Source organism: Notothenia rossii, assembly GCF_949606895.1.
Source record: "Notothenia rossii genome assembly, chromosome: 4".
Classification (NCBI taxonomy): domain Eukaryota; kingdom Metazoa; phylum Chordata; class Actinopteri; order Perciformes; family Nototheniidae; genus Notothenia; species Notothenia rossii.
The window spans coordinates 76,552,772-76,569,440 of record NC_136902.1 but is presented as its reverse complement, the minus strand read 5'-3'; the positions used below and the strand labels follow the sequence as shown (position 1 = coordinate 76,569,440).

The following is a 16,669-nucleotide window of genomic DNA, read 5'->3' as shown; positions in this document are numbered from 1 at the left end:
GGGCAAGACAGAAAACTTCATCTAAACATCCGTGTCATGTAGCCGAGAACAGAGGCTGTAAAAAAAAAGAAAGGCTTTTCACTCTGTAAAGCACACAGCAAAGTTTTATAACAAAATATCAAGCTCTTTTTTACTGAGACTAATACGCTGTTAGTGTAACCAAGAAGAATGAATGAAATATTGTCCATCTCTTTCTTAGCCTGCCATGAATTCAAGAGTAGAACTCCATTAGATTAATGTGTAAAGCATGCACCGATTGTGAAGCAGTTAACCTACATTGTGTTTGGACTAAAGAAGTGGTGGCAGACTACTTGGCATGAGGAACTGCAGTCTATGTGTAAACAAAGTGTTTCAAGCAGTTACAGTCCCAATTATTCCACAGAGAATGAGATCTGAAGCAAATCCTTGTGTGGTGTTCTCCCCTCTCCGTGCACTCCTGGTCACTGTGGCGGCACGGACGGCAGCTGCAGATTGACTTCATACTGTGTACATAACAATAACTTTGTTGTCATTCCACTAGTCTATCTGTCTCGGCATCGTCGGAGCGTGAGGGCAAAAGGAATTCCATGAAGTTTTGATACCTCAATTAAAGTGCGTCTGTCTCCTGTTATCTCATTTAGTCGGTAGTCAATGTGATTGGCATAATCAGACATGCCTGATTGGTGCCTCCCATTTAATTAATCAGTCTCACTGTATCATCACCTGTGGCTCATTAGAGTAATTAGAGAGAATTAGTCAGATAGAAGGCCTCTCTCTGCCTGCAGACGAGTGGAAGGAATTTCATTAGGAGAGATGAACACACACACGTACACCTTGGGTCGGATGGCCAGTGGTAACAGGATTTGTTTACCCGTGACTGTTATCGGTGATTAGTATTATTACCACAGTTGTAGGACAGGGAGAGAATAATTTCCGTTTGGCCCAACCTCCCCTCCTAACCGAGAACATAGCTCCCTATGCCAAATTTCACTAGGCTAACATGTTAGCAGATTTCCTCTTTTGAAACGCAGTTTAAAAGAATGTGGAAAGACTGGGCTACCCAAGTTACTGCAGCGGCCTGTCTGTGCATTCATGTGAGAGCACACGCGTGTGGAGCAGTGTGCGGGAGGCTTCTTGGCCAAGTCGGTGTTGATGTCTCTCTAGGGAGTGTTGGCAATCTGTTCCAATCGTCTTTACAGCTGACCAGACGACCAAATGAACCAGGACAGGGACTGCTGCTGTGGGCCAGTCCAGCCAAGGGAAGCAGGGGCTGTTACAGCAATCACACAGACATTACAGCACACTTAATGCTCCCCTGCACACACCATATTCTATCCACTGCTTAACTAGACAGTGCGGTCCTAACCAGCCATTGCAAGATTTTAAAATAGTGCTGAAGTGAATGTGAAATGGTTAAAATAACTAATCATTGGTTAATTAAACAATTTTTTAAATCTAGAAAGTAAAACACTTGAAAGTCATGCCGAGGAGAGCCAGAGAGGGTTGACCTCAGAGACCCAGGCCCGGGCACAGAGTACACAAGTTTTTCATGCATTTTGACCGGGGCTCTGTGGTGCACTGCAGGCGTTACATTGGAGCATCAACACGAGTGCTAGTATTTGAACCTTGCCTCTGCAATGAATTATATTTCTTGTTGTTACATTAGTCATGTACTGTGAAATGTAGACTTCCTGCATTTGCATGTTGGATTTTGTTAATTAGTTTCTTCGTGTCTTGGCTTCTTCTCCAAGCTGTCAATTTGTAAGGTTTATCAAACTAGCAAGATGTTAATCATTGATGTCAAACATGATAAAAAAAAAAAAGTTCTCAGTGGTATGCCAGCTGGCAGAGCCCCTGTAGAGCAGCCTGGCCTAAAGTTAACAGTATTCACATCCAAAAGTTTGGAGTTTGATGAAGCAATGCTATATTTACTTGCTGCTATGGGATGCTGCTTCATAATTCTGAATTAACCCCGTTATAAATGTTTACTCATCTTAACTTAATTAAGGATCCATAGATATGCATTATTTTAATTTTGATTCTGAAACGTTATAGTTATTCAATATTTAACAAGACATGTTTGCACTGCTTACCTCTTTGATCAAACATGCTCAGTCTGAATGTAATACCTTTAGCTGCCTCTGCACACAGCATGGCTGGATGTGTTAACTGTTGTGACGTTAGATGGGCAGTGACATATGTCATCTTTCCAGTCATTATAAAAATGAAAGGTCTTCATCTTTCTATTTAGCCATCTATTAATCTAGCTTTCTGCTATCTTTAGTCAGGGCAGTAATATTCAATTGCGATGTGGATGCTAGCATGGATCAGGTAGCCGGGCTGATCCTCACTGCAAAACATTCAGACAGATGATACATATTGTAGGTCCCCGTTCTCATATTAAAGTAAAGCAACCCGTTTTTACAGTGTAACTGTATTAACAGAAATTGTTGTAACCTTGAGCATATCACCTTGTGAAGAAGTTGCATCTGTTTTTCCTATGTAAATGCTTTGCAACCAGTTTCAGAGGAAGCAGAGAGTCAGTTTGACATAATTAATTCAGTTCATATTTGGCTATTAAAACATTTTTTGCATAGGAAAAAGCCTGTTGCAAACAATCTTTTAGAAAACTTGTGGTGTTTTATAGTTTGTCGACACAAAGAAAAAAGGTATAGGGTGAAACAGAACCTCTCCTGTGACCGTAGCTTGAGTCAGCACCTTTGTTACATGTAAACTGACCCACGTTCTACAAAAAACAGGGTTCAGCAGAACAAATACCCAAACATATTTGTTCAGTATTTCACTTAAGGTACTTAAATTTGACAACCTATCGTGCTTATATGTGGCATAAAGTGGGAATAGGAGCGGTCCCCTAATGGTCGGCGAGATTTGATGTGTGTGAACAACAAAGGGTAGGCAGCAGGGATTGTGCACTTTCGGATGTTACGCTCTATCAGCAAGATGAGTGTAAAGTCTGCCCGTGTCTGCTGATGTGGGCAAAGAGTTTGCTGCATAGTCAAAATCTGACTGAGGCTAAGAATCCTTTTTTTTTTTTTTTTTTTTTTAACTGAGACCATGCCCATAATTACTTGCCCACTTGGCATTGAATCAATCCTCTTTCATGTGTGATGTGTTTATTTAGCTTAGCAGTGAGAATTTTTTTTTGGAATGGGGATTTGGTAACACATTGGGATGTGTGAAGGGTTTGAAAAGGGATTGGACAGAATCAAGGGCGTCAGGGATTGGCACATGACCTCATAAAGCAAGACTATAGTGGAGGACTGTGTTTATTTCTGTTTGCTCTGAAACGGAGCACACTAATCAATTCATAGGAATAGATTATTGAATTTCTTTTAACGCTTGGAAAACTAGTTGAGGATAAATGTACCTGAAGTTTGCATATTTACTCATTTGCATATCAAAGATAAATCTTGCGAGTTTAATAAAGAGGCAGTTGTTTTCAAGGTTATTTTCATTTTGAGCTGTGCTTTTCTTTCACCGTCAATAGAAAGAGGTTGTATGAAGGTTATTTCCTTTTTTCTAAAAACTCATAGCTGATATGAGAGCATTCTTTAGAGGCAAAAGACAGCGCACGCACACACACACACATACACATACACACACACACACACACACACACACACACACACACACACACACACACACACACACACACACACACACACACACACACACACACACACACACACACACACACACACACACACACACACACACACACACACACACACACACACACACACACACACACACACACACACACACACACTCTCTCTCTCTCTCAAATCACGAATCTGTACTAATCGGACATGGCATTTAACTTGCTTGGTGAATCAGATTATATACTCTATATTTTCAAAATACATTCCTAGTGTTTAATATCACAGCTTGAATGATTAAAGCCATTATCTCCTTGCATTTTTGGATATACCTAAAATTGTCCTGGCTGCTGCTGATGCCTTCTAAATTCTGATCAGGCTTTAAAATCAAGTGTTCCAGTGAGTTATATTTTTGAATGATTTAAAATGTATTTGCCCTTAAGGCCTAATACTTTACATTTTGATTAATATCTGCCAAGTTTAATGTTAGTATCTTAAACCAACTGGGCCTTATATCCGTGTTCCTGTAGCTAATCTTTACCAATATAATAATTACACCTCTGTTCATGAACTGGAGCATTCATTTTTTGACAATTAATTTAACGTGATTAAAATGTCGAAGGTTCCTCCTTTCATCAAGCTTCTGCGCACGCTCAAATTCACTAACAGATAGTGCAGCTGCTCCATGGCCATGGGCAGGCAGGCTGCTACATCAACTGCTCCATGGGCAGCAAGAGCAAGATGGCATGTAAGCAAGCGAGCATTTTTTATTATTTTTTCAAACATCCTTTGCTAATGCGTAAAATCCATTGCAGTCAAAAGTCGACCAACATTTGTTATATTTTTTTAATGGTTTGTGGATAAAACAAGATCACGGCTGGTCAGGGAATTAAACTTAATGCTGATGGGGGGGGAAAATCTACTAATTAGTACTTGATCAAACTATTTCTTTAGAGGGTTGTATTTTCTTGTGTGTTGGGGGTGTGGGCGATGTGAGGAGGTGGGCATGTGTGCGTGAGTGTGTTTTGGGACCTTGTCAGCAGACTGAGCCACAAGGGCCCCTGTGGTAATGTGTGTATTAAATGATTAGTGTGTTAGTTAGCATAACGGCCCTTCAGCAGCGTTTAATCACTCTCAGGGGTGGGCGGCCTCACAGGAGGTGGATGGGAGGGGGCAGACGGAAAGGGGGAGGCGGAGTAAAGGGAGAAGAGAGATTTAAACGGGGGAGAAGGTTCTACTGGTTGAATGGGTGAGTGGATGATCTGTAGAGAGCACGAAAAAACGAGGGGGGAAAAAAAAGGAGTGAGCGTGACAGGAGGCAAGAATCCAACAGAAACATAATCCAGCAACACTCAGCAGAGAGAGATACAATCTTTACAAGGCCTGAACGTCTTGTTAATGTCAGCACTTGGCCCATCATCTGGAAGTCCCATAAATAGCTATTAATAACAATGCCAAATGGATATGGATAAAGGCGGGCCCTGCTTCACTCTTGACAACACTGATGTTGTTGATAATTGTGCAGTTGTAATGGGGAGGGGTCGGGTTGTCTGGTGCAGAGTAGTTAATAATTGTTGTGAACTGTGTGTGGAGTAGTAGTAGTCAACTCCTGCAAGTGCTGTCATGCCCGTCACTGTGGTAAAGAGATGACTGACAGGCTGAATGGCTCCAGATACGGCCTGCGCTGGTAGCAGATCAAACTATCGGTGTAGACGGGTTTTTCTTGGCGGGGCATCGAAGTTGTGGTACTGCTCCCAGCCTCTGCTGCTGCGATGAACTTGCCAAGTTCAGCTGAGGCAGGATGGGTAGTCTGCACTGCAGCACGCCAGATGGTTCAAGTAGTCTGCTGTCTAGTCAGAAAACTGCTCCTGACTTTTTGTTCTCAATGATAACAACAGCGCTGTTTATAACGACTAAGGCAGTAATGATAAATGTGATAATATTTGCTGCTCTCTTCTTAGCAAACTAAAAAAGTTGTGTGTTTGTTTTGCAGAAAGAACTAGACGCCACCGCCACACAGCTTGCCAACAGACAGGACGAGAGTGAACAGTCCAGGAAGAAACTAATCGACCTGAGCCGCGAGTTCAAGAAGAACACACCAGAGGTGAGTAATCAGATATTCACAGACACGCACCAACACACACACACACAGCCATGCATATATCCCACAATTATTTTGACAATCATAGTGTGCCTCGTTGTTTCTCTCTGTCTCTTCTCCTCTTCAGAAGTGTAGACGTTATTATTTACTGAGAAAGCAGGGGAGGAGGAGACGGCGCAGAGATGCGGGCTTGGCTCCCAAAAATAGTCTCCATTAGTTTCCCTGAAATCCTAAAGAGACAAAACAGAAAACCCCTCAGGAGTTTGTATTATCTGACCTAGTTTTTTATGCGTGCAGAAAGTGTGGTCTGTGATGGTGTGTGTGTGTGTGTGTGTGTGTGTGTGTGTGTGTGTGTGTGTGTGTGTGTGTGTGTGTGTGTGTGTGTGTGTGTGTGTGTGTGTGTGTGTGTGTGTGTGTGTGTGTGTGTGTGTGTGTGTGTGTGTGTGTGTGTGTGTGTGTGTGTGTGTGTGTGTGTGTGTGTGTGTGTGTGTGTGTGTGTGTGTGTGTGTGTGTGTGTGTGTGTGTGTGTGTGTGTGTGTGTGTGTGTGTGTGTGTGTGTGTGTGTGTGTGTGTGTGGGGAAGAGAGAGAGAGAGAGAGAGAGAGAGAGAGAGAGAGATAGAGAAAGAGAGAGGCAGAGCGGGAGGGAGGGAGAGAAAGAAAGAGAGTGTGACAACACTACTAAGTGGGATCAGGAGGGAATTCTGTCCTGTTCCTGTGTTCCCATCACTCCTCCTGGGAATATTTGTTTCATCTCTGTTACCAAGGCAACGCATTTTTAACCACACAGCGAAAACCAAGTATTGTTGTGTTATTATTGGTAATGTCACCATGGTGAATTATTGATGGCAGTATGAATTATGTATGAACGGAGTAGACTGTGGATAGAAAATCGCCAACTCTCGGTGGAGTTGACAGTAGGCCTATTATAGTTACCACAGGGTGAGGATTGTGACGATTGACTTCAGCTTGTAGCCCGCCCGGCGTAGAAGAACATACACTAGAGGAAACTGTACCTGCATACAGAAGATGTTCATTTCACTTTGCCCTACACATTCATCTCTAATCTCCTTTTCAAGTTTAACCATATGCCTTGCAACACACACACACACACACACACACACACACACACACACACACACACACACACACACACACACACACACACACACACACACACACACACACACACACACACACACACACACACACACACACACACACACACACACACACACACACACACACACACAGAGAAAACATGCAGAGAAGCAGAGGCTCGCGCAAAAACACACAGAGGCAGATAGCCTAGATCAGAGAACAGGACACACACATTCATCAGTGTAACAAGGCTGTGATTTAGGAAGGCTCCTCTGGCGTCTGTGTGGCCCCTGGCATCTCCCTGGTATGTGGAGGAGGAATCTGAGCCAGGCCAGACGAGCGACAGGATTCATTACAGGGCTGTAACGGGCTCAATAGGAATCGGCATTAAAACGCCTGCAGTTTGGAGGTGTATTGGCACCAAAGATGCCTACTAAATAGGCTGGTTCATAACGTGTGATGGCCTGATTAAAAATGCCTCAATCGTCCTGTGTGCATTCACAGGGCTGTGTTTTCTGTCGTGTCCTGGCTGTGTGCGTGGTTGACCAGCCTATAGAGCGAGCTGTCAGCTCTCTGTGGTCTGCACCAGTCAGTGGAGATCACAGTCACATCAGATCAGACTGCATTAGGCTGAGCGGGAGTCCGTCTCTGATCCATTATTCAACAACTAGGAGACCAGCCCACGTTGACGGTGTCTAGTCTGTTGAGCTGTACTCGACGTGAACTGCACTCATGGTCTGCATAATAACACGCACACACAGACAGGCTTTTGTAGCATTTTAAAAGTAGTGCAAAGAAATGCAGCGTGAAAACAAAGTTTTCATAATTCATCAGTACTGACACACTGTTGGAATTTCTTTTTAGGCTACATCTTACTGTGCTTCCTAAGTTGCCTGAATTATTCATCCAGTTCTTAATTTCCTTTTACTTAGTCAAGGTTCCTATAGCACACTGTTATGAAGGAAAGGGTGGGAATGGTTGTAGCATGTCCCAAAGATTGCTAGCCAGAGGCAGCGGTAGTAAAACAACTTGGTGTGTACTTGTGTGTGTGTGTGCACGTATGCACACACTCACGTTTGTGTTTAGCTTCAGGGCAGACAGACAGCGAATGGGAGTTCCATACTCCCCGGAGGATTCCTCAGGCTGGCCTGTCTGCTGTCTGCCGGCAGCTCACACACCAGCCATCCATCTCCCGCTGCCTGGCCCCCACACACACACACACACACACACACACACACACACACACACACACACACACACACACACACACACACACACACACACACACACACACACACACACACACACACACACACACACACACACACTGACCATGGTGTCTGTGTGCATTGTTATGTTATATGGTCATAAATCTTTGGAAGTGGTGGGGGCAGGGGGGAGGAGCGCTGCAGAGTGGACCAACAGGGTTCAGAGCTGGGCTGAGACAGCAGTGGCTCGCCTCTGCATGTTATTTGAATGTGTTTGTTTTTGTGGGTTCTGTGTGTTTTCTTGAGTGTGTGTGTGTTTGTGCACAAGCTTGTCAAACTGCACTGTTTAGACTACTAAAATGCAAGAGAAATGATAACGATAAAAACATTAAATGTCTAAAAATCTAATAACATGAGGAATTACATTTAACTGTAAATCAATACAGAAACTTAAAACTAATAAGGAATTGTAGCAGCGCAGTTATGAGTTATACAAAAATAATAATCATTGCAGGATTATACTGCATTAGATTGCACAGAGGTTTCTTTTTTAGCCATAAGTATTAACATATGTTTTAAAACGCAATGATCATAACACAGGTCACAAACATGGATACTGCTCACCAAGGTTTGGCCCTGACAAAACAATAGAAACTAAACTTAAAGAAAATACAATTAAAATAAAATAAGAACTTAGTTTAAGATCGTTAAACTAACCGAAAGGAAACTGAATCCTGAAATTGAAAATTAGAATATAATCTAAATCTAATGCAAATGACAAAACGGACAGCAGTATGGTGGTTTTTTGGGGGGTGTCGTTGTGTGTGTGTGTGTGTGTGTGTGTGTGTGTGTGTGTGTGTGTGTGTGTGTGTGTGTGTGTGTGTGTGTGTGTGTGTGTGTGTGTGTGTGTGTGTGTGTGTGTGTGTGTGTGTGTGTGTGTGTGTGTGTGTGTGTGTGTGTGTGTGTGTGTGTGTGTGTGTGTGTGTGTGTGTGTGTGTGTGTGTGTGTGTGTGTGTGAGAGAGAGAGAGAAGGCAGAGCTAGGAGGGGGCCAGGGGTGGAGCTGGGGGCGGGGTGGAGGTCATTATCCCCAGCAGGGGAATATTGAATTGGCCCAGACAAACAGCCACAGCGACCCCTGATGAGGTAACAATGGGGCAGGGTCACCGAGGTCATGACCTGTCCTCAGCCCCAGACAAGCGGCCTGTCTGGACCAACCTGGGATTAGGCTGGCCCCAGACACTGGTCCCAGACACTGGTCCCAGACACTGGTCCCAGGTCAGTTTGGGATGCACGCTCTCTGCAGCATCGGTTAGGCTTTTAGGCGGAGGTTTCTAAAAGGCGCAGAGTCTCCCGAGCACACATCTGTCGGTGCCCTACTTCACATCTTCATTAGGCAGCTTTTTGAGTATGTGTGTATCCACAAACTGTGCAAATGAAATGGGCTTGTACAGAATGTCCTATTCTACCACGCTTTTTACAGTACGCTCCAATTCAGTTTGTCCGGATGTAGGCTCAGCTAACAGCATGGTGATTTGCATGTTCCCCTGATACATACTCGACTGGCTATCTAATCTGAAACCGCTGACTCGTACTGAAAAGTCATGCAATGGGACTCGCAGGATAAAAAGCATTTGCTTTATAGTAAAAACTTTGTGCGTGGAGACAATTTGTATTAACTGTAGTCCTCATTCACTCCCTGTCTCACACACACTAGGGGCGCCTCTGGGTGGCCCAGGTGGTGCTGCACCTGTTCTCATGAGAAACGCAGTCCGCTAGAGCACCTCGGGGTGCAAACCTGGCCTCCTCCCTACCCTCATGTTCATCATTCGCTCATGCATCACTCATTATTCATCGGCAGTTGCAAGAACGTCCGCTAGTGGATTTCAATGATTGACCCAATGCGGTCTTCTTCTATATCACTCAGGAGCTTTTCACAGCTTCTGGACATCTCTGCCACATACTCCTGTGTATTATCTGTTGTTAAAGGAATGCAAATGATCGGTTCATTATCTGCTTTTGGAGAATCGCTAACTCTTCCTCTCTTTGTCTTTTAGGATTTCCGGAAACAGGTTGCCCCTTTGCTCAAAAGCTTCCAAGGAGAGGTGAGTGTTGACATTCCTATTGACACACTAGTAGACACACATACTCTAGCACAGCATTTATCTTTGCATTTTATAAAGCCTGTTTGACATTCACTGAGTGGTCTTGTGCCTTCACTCGGTGCCCTTCTCTCCTTATTCCGCCTTGGTCTTTCCTCTTTAATTGTCATCTCTTCTCTCTCTCCTCTCTTCTCTCTGCAGTCTCCTGTTCTTTCTCTTACCACTTCTCATTTCCTCTCTTTCCTCTCCCTCTCTTCTTCGCTCTGCTCTGCTCTTGATTTTCTGTCCTATTCATGAAGTCCTGTAGCCCAAGGGTGTGTTTAAATTGCATCCTGCAAAAAAAAAAAAGGCACCACAAAACCCCGGCTCTAGCCAGTCACAACTCACCAATGCTATTTCCTCAGACTTTGTTTGTCTGCATGATTCGGTGGGGTTATTTGTTGATCTGGTGATTCAAAAGCCATTTTGGTTCATTGTGGCTCATATATTTACTTTCAATTTAATGTAGCGCCTTAGGTTTCTATGTACCTTGACCTATAAGAGGTGACTTTTGTGTGTGCTATATTATACTCCCACCGTTCGCCTCTATCTCCTCCTCCATCATTTTGGCCTATTTCCATCATGACTCCTCCTGTCTGGCAACCACGCATTTCCAGTTCACTCCCATATGTGAAAGTCAGAGGGTAGGAGTGGAAGCGGCTGGTTTAGACTGGGGCGTTATTTGGGGTTGGAGTGGGTGGACATTAGCTCAACAGTATCTCTTCGCTATAAACACACACAAACACACATGCTCGCTAACAAAATCATCTCGATAGATAGTGACAGGGTTTCTTAGCTACTGGCCATAGAATATTACAGTTTAACACTGGGTTAGTTTCCATATTCTTGTGTTAGAGCAGCAACCACAGCCAGTGGTTATGTAAAAATGCTGTAATTTATAGTGGTCCCACCATGTTCTGCTGATGATCCACAGTCTATTTAGAGAATAGAAACGGCAGCAATATAATTGTGGCTTTGTCAGCTGTTTCCACCATCCTCGTGTTGACACACCTCGACGCCGTGCACACTAGTACACGCTGAGACACATAGTGGGTGGTCGCGGAACTGAGAAAGACATTATCTTATGATTATTGAGATAATACTGTACACCCGCGCCAGTCTCAGAGCAGCCTATCAATCAGTCGACTATTTTGCGCGCTTGCATGCCACAACACGAGCAGCTCTGAGAATGTGTAATTTTAGCCTGGCTTTGTTTGCTTACCCCACCATGCTTTGATCAAGGACAAGACAGGCACCAGAAAGCAGAGGGTCTTCCTGTTGAACTCATCCTTAGGCTTTTTACCCTGTGAGCCTGAATCTTTACTAAGTGAATGTGGAACTCGGACAGAACAATAAAAAGTTTTATCCCAGGAACTTGGAGGTCTTGATACCGTGTTTAATCTTTGTCATTGAAAGGTGGATGCCCTCAGGTCACAATTATTACCAATAACAGTACTGTTTCCACAAGGCCTTAGTCTGGTAAACGGGTTATGTGTGTGTGTGTGTGTGTGTGTATGTCGCATGCTCAGTGTTCCTTGTTGGTCCATCGATCAGATAAGCTTTTCCATTATCCAAGGCTTCAGTCTCTGCTTCCCATAGCCTCCCCTTATCAGACTCCACTGGGGCCACACACAAACATGCACATACATGCACACACACACACACTCACACACACTCACACACACTCCCAGGTCAGCCTGATGCCCTTCACACACTATGGGTTAGATAGGGGAGCGAGGCGGTGCTGAGTGATGGTGGCACAAGGTGCTGACGTGTGTTTGTGTGTGTGTGGATGTGTCAGGGATACCTTCTGCAATTGCAAGCACTTCTCATTGGTAACGCACTGATACTGGTGAGGTATCATTTGTGTCACTTCATTTGTTTTGCTTGGTCTGTGTGTGCGTGTGTGTGGGATGGGGGCAGGGAAGCATGTAATAGCAGATGTCATTGGGATTGGTTGAAAGAGCTGCAGTTTGGAACAGCAGGGTTGTATTTGCAAATCCTGGGTGGTCTTCTAATGGCTCTGGTCCTGCAGTTAACCTGCCTCTAACTGTAGGGTGTGTCCTACATTAAATGCCTATTTCCTGCCTCCCATGTTGGGCTATATAAAGCGGCTGTACCACTGACCTTGGCCCAGTCATTGTACAGTCACGCAGCCAGCTTCCTTCATTGCCATCGGCAGATCATTTTGTGAGCGTGTGTTTCTTCTCTATCATGAGATTGTGTTGTGGTGCTCTGATCACATATATGTATATATTTACACGCACACACATTTTGGCACTGATGAACAGGTTTGGTGTTTGTGTGTGAGAGGTATTAGTGCTCAGCATCAGTAATCCCCCATTAGTGGCCTTGCATTTGAGGATCCTGATCGCTCAATGTCACACAGCCCATCAAGAGGGTAAAGTACATGGTGTGTGTGTGTGTGTGTGTGTGTGTGTGTGTGTGTGTGTGTGTGTGTGTGTGTGTGTGTGTGTGTGTGTGTGTGTGTGTGTGTGTGTGTGTGTGTGTGTGTGTGTGTGTGTGTGTGTGTGTGTGTGTGTGTGTGTGTGTGTGTGTGTGTGTGTGTGTGTGTGTGTGTGTGTGTGTGTGTGTGTGTGTGTGTGTGTGTGTGTGTGTGTGTGTGTGACAGAAGCACTGTATATGCCAGATAGACATGACTGTGTGACACGTGAGAAAGACTGACACTGAAAAAGATTGAGGGAAAGAGAAAAAAAACTAGTCAGAGAACATGGAAGTGACAAGAGGGAGAGACTGAGAGAAAGACGTGGATAAATAAGGAGGGGGATGGGGGAGGGAGGGGTGCTGGCACCAGCCTACTCAGGGCCAGATGTTTTGCGGCTAAAAAACTAGAGATGAATCAAAGCCATGTGAAGAGATTTATTAGGTTCCCATAGGAGCCCAGGCAGTATTACATGAAGCCCGCTCTGTTTACAGTGGCAGGAACCCCTAAACCACCCATCAACTACACTACTGGCTTGGCTGGGAATGTGAAGACTTTATATTTGGACTTATATAGGCTTTTGTCTTTATTCCTTTTCTCTCAGTGAATGTGCTGGAGGAGTTGGAAGAGAAACACAAGGCTGTTTAGTCTGAGTGCGTGAGCCAGAGTAGTCAGCTGTAGCTCTGCCCAGTACAGTAGCACCCGCTGAATGTCTTTATTTGGCATCTGTTTCCCTCCATTTAGAGTTGATTTCAGATGCGTTTCGCCTACTCTGTCTGCTTCACATATTGAAGATTGACACAGAGACTGCAATACAACTGGCTGCCTAATGTTTCAGGATTTCATTGACAGAACAGTGAAAAAGTTCCTCCATTTACATTTTTTATTTTTATTAATCTCTTATGGATCCAATCTAATGCTGTCCATTTCATAATATTGGTGATGGAATGCATGCCGTGCCCTCTTGTGTTAATGGCTGCATCAGTAATGGATCCACACTGTATTGCTGCTAAGAGCTGACTGAATAATCTGCCCCTGCTGTGGCTGGAAAGACTGAGCCAGCTGTTTAATGATGTCAGCGTGCTGGAGGGGAAACGAACACACACACACACACACACACACACACACACACACACACACACACACACACACACACACACACACACACACACACACACACACACACACAGAGTTAGGCACACACACTTGAGGACAGACAGACGCGGACACGAGGCAAACGAAACGCATCCGTCATCAGCTGAACAGCTGAACTGACTTCACGGGAAGGAAACACCAACGCAGCCACCGTCAGGAGAACCGCGATCATATGCAGCATACCGACGCATAGTGAGGAGAGACAGATATGTAGACGAGTCCCACTGTCAAATTAATGGGCCTGCCTTCCAAGTGTATGGATGTGACACTCAGTTGTGAGGAGGTGTAACTAACAATTAACAATTGTTTTCCTTTGTTGTTGCAGATCGATGCCTTGAGTAAAAGAAGTAAAGAAGCAGAGGCCGCCTTCTTGAACGTGTACAAGAAAATAATCGATGTCCCAGGTAAGACTACACTTTATGTCTTTGTGTCTTTTGTGTCTCTGTGTGTTTGTCTAGACATCTCTTGAGTCCAAAAACGTGATCACTTCTTACATGCAGACGGTACCAAAGGAGGAAAGGGAAAAGCGCACGCCACCGTACCTCTGGTGCTTCTTCACTGTGCATCCAGGCGTGTGCGACACCTTAATGTGTCCCCGCGAGATCTCATCCCCACTGGTGGAGCCTTTAGAGGGTCTTAACAGAAGGTGCGTCCTGATATGGGTGACAAGTGCGCCCACGATTGGCTGCCGTGAAGTGCACACATGAGCAGTCACGTTCAGCGCACTGAGGCCGAGGAGGGACACGCAGCACAGTGAAACAGAACACACACTGCCACAGAGCTACTGGGTGGAGGTTTCAGCTGTATGGGAGCCCTGGAGAGGCCGTGTATGTAGAAATGAGAGGAGATGGGTTCATCTATAGCGTAAGGAGGTCATCGTATTCCCACATGGATAGACCTACAGTAATATCTTTGGATTGTACTGCTCCCAATAAGTCAGCGCCAGCTCTGACGGGGCTATTCTTAACTTGCAGCGAGACAATGATGTAATGCCTGATGCACACACAGACACAGACCAGCCTGACTAATGCAGCAGTCTTGAAAGAGGAAACAGTGTGTTTTGTTCTGTCTTCTATCAACTGAGGGCCTGGTTAGTCAGCCCAGTGGGCTCTGCTTTAGATTAAAGGTGTCTGGCGAGAGCGCTCAGCACCAGTGGCCCACAAGTCAAACTGCTTTTAACAGGCTGTAGAGTTGATTTGGAGGGGGGGTGGGCTATGTGAAGGACAAAGGTTTGATAAGAGGGAGAGAAAGTTGATTTTCAAGGGCGCCGCAGCAGATAGGAGTCCAAATTCATCGCATAGAGTTATGTTCCTCAGTGTTTGTTTGTTCTTGTGTGTATTTGATTGAGACTATGCAAGTGTGCACATGATGTGTGTTTGTGACAAGGTGTGTGTGCCCTGCATGGTGTGTCACCTTGACAGCACAAAATCAGCATGAAATTCCCCAATCGTTCTCCGCTGATCTCTCATTAGCATAGTTAAGATATCTAACTGCGTCAGACATCACACACACACACACACACACACACACACACACACACACACACACACACACACACACACACACACACACACACACACACACACACACACACACACACACACACACACACACACACACCCCTTACCCCACACACACCCCTTACCCCCAGCTGTAAGTTGTCAGTTCCTGTTATCTATACAATAAACACACACACACACACAAACTGCTCTTTTAGCTGGCATGCTGATGAGCGTCGCCCGCGTCTCTTGGCTGCCTGTCACCAGTCTGCCACCCATGAGCACCAATCAGATGTGATTGGCCTGACTGACAGGGCTCTCTTCATCACTCTGACAGTTAACCCTGCTGTGTGTTCACAGAGATGTTGGTGAAATGCCTCGAGAAATGTGTTGTCTTCCGTCTGTCTCGTGTTCCTTTAATCTCTTATTTACCTTTTGCCTTGCCTATTCTGTACGGCTCCACTTTGTCCATCTGTCTGCTCCAATGTTTTTCTTTTTTTCTTGCTTTCAAGCTGCATCATAGTGAACGCTTTCACTGATCATAGCCCAGTAATCTCTGTTGTTAATGTGTCTCATCCGCTGTCTGTGTGTATCTACGAGTATCACTTATCCAGTCCTCCTGCTGTGTCAGCAGTTGACGCATTTCCCCCACATACAAAAACAAAGTTATCTTGCACACCGACAATAGTCACTGTTGATACAATGGTTGATAGTGTATCATTCAATAACCTTTATGGATAAACAGAATGTGGCTGAACTGACTTCGACCTTTCATTGTTGTAGCAGGCCAAATCTGTTCTGTTTTTCTCTTTCCGTTCAGTGAAGTGTTTTATAAGTATTTACAGTACAGCATTGCCAATAATGTACTTTATTAAGTCGATATTTGAATATATTTGAAATTAACATTACATTAGCAATGTTAGAATGTATCTATCAAGGTTTGTTAGTGAAGATAGGTCCAGTGTAGGACATTTAGCTGTTGAACATTAATCATACTTATTTACAAAAAGCAATTGGCAGCTTTGGCATCATGTAGAGTTGTCATCCACCTATCCGACCGGTTGGTAGTTTTAAGTAATACAAATATAGCAGAAAGAAACCAGCAAACGTGTCATCTGAATTTACTGCAGTACAGTTTATTTTTTTGCATTTCAGATCCCTCTGATAAGGAATTTAACCGCGATAATCCAGTATCGAATGATAATGTCAGTTCTGTAAATAAAGTCAATCCCTGACCTATAGCTGTGTGATGCATTAGTGACGGTAACATATAACTCTCCTTGTCATATTATTGCTAGTATTTGGGATATGTTTTGGTCCTAGCAATAACCAGTCATTCTCCACAGGGAGATCAAAGGTCAGGGTCAGCTGCAGAACATTTCTCCTGGAGCTGTAGGAGATTCATTGCCTTGCTCAAGGACGCTTC

General features: G+C 44.4%; 1 protein-coding gene across 7 annotated transcripts in view; it reads left to right on the top strand.

Moving 5' to 3' along the window:
- Nucleotides 1-16,669, top strand: part of cux1a (cut-like homeobox 1a) — a 63,687-nt gene that overhangs the window by 18,412 nt on the left and 28,606 nt on the right. For 6 of the 7 annotated variants that reach the window (XM_079679231.1, XM_079679235.1, XM_079679233.1 and 3 more), the window contains exons 2-4: nt 5,593-5,703; nt 10,063-10,110; nt 14,070-14,148. In XM_079679231.1, the coding sequence (XP_079535357.1) occupies nt 5,593-5,703; nt 10,063-10,110; nt 14,070-14,148 (238 nt within the window). Of the gene's footprint in view, nt 1-5,592; nt 5,704-10,062; nt 10,111-12,937; nt 13,937-14,069; nt 14,149-16,669 lie in introns of those variants that run through there. The other variant, XM_079679234.1, reaches the window with a different exon arrangement.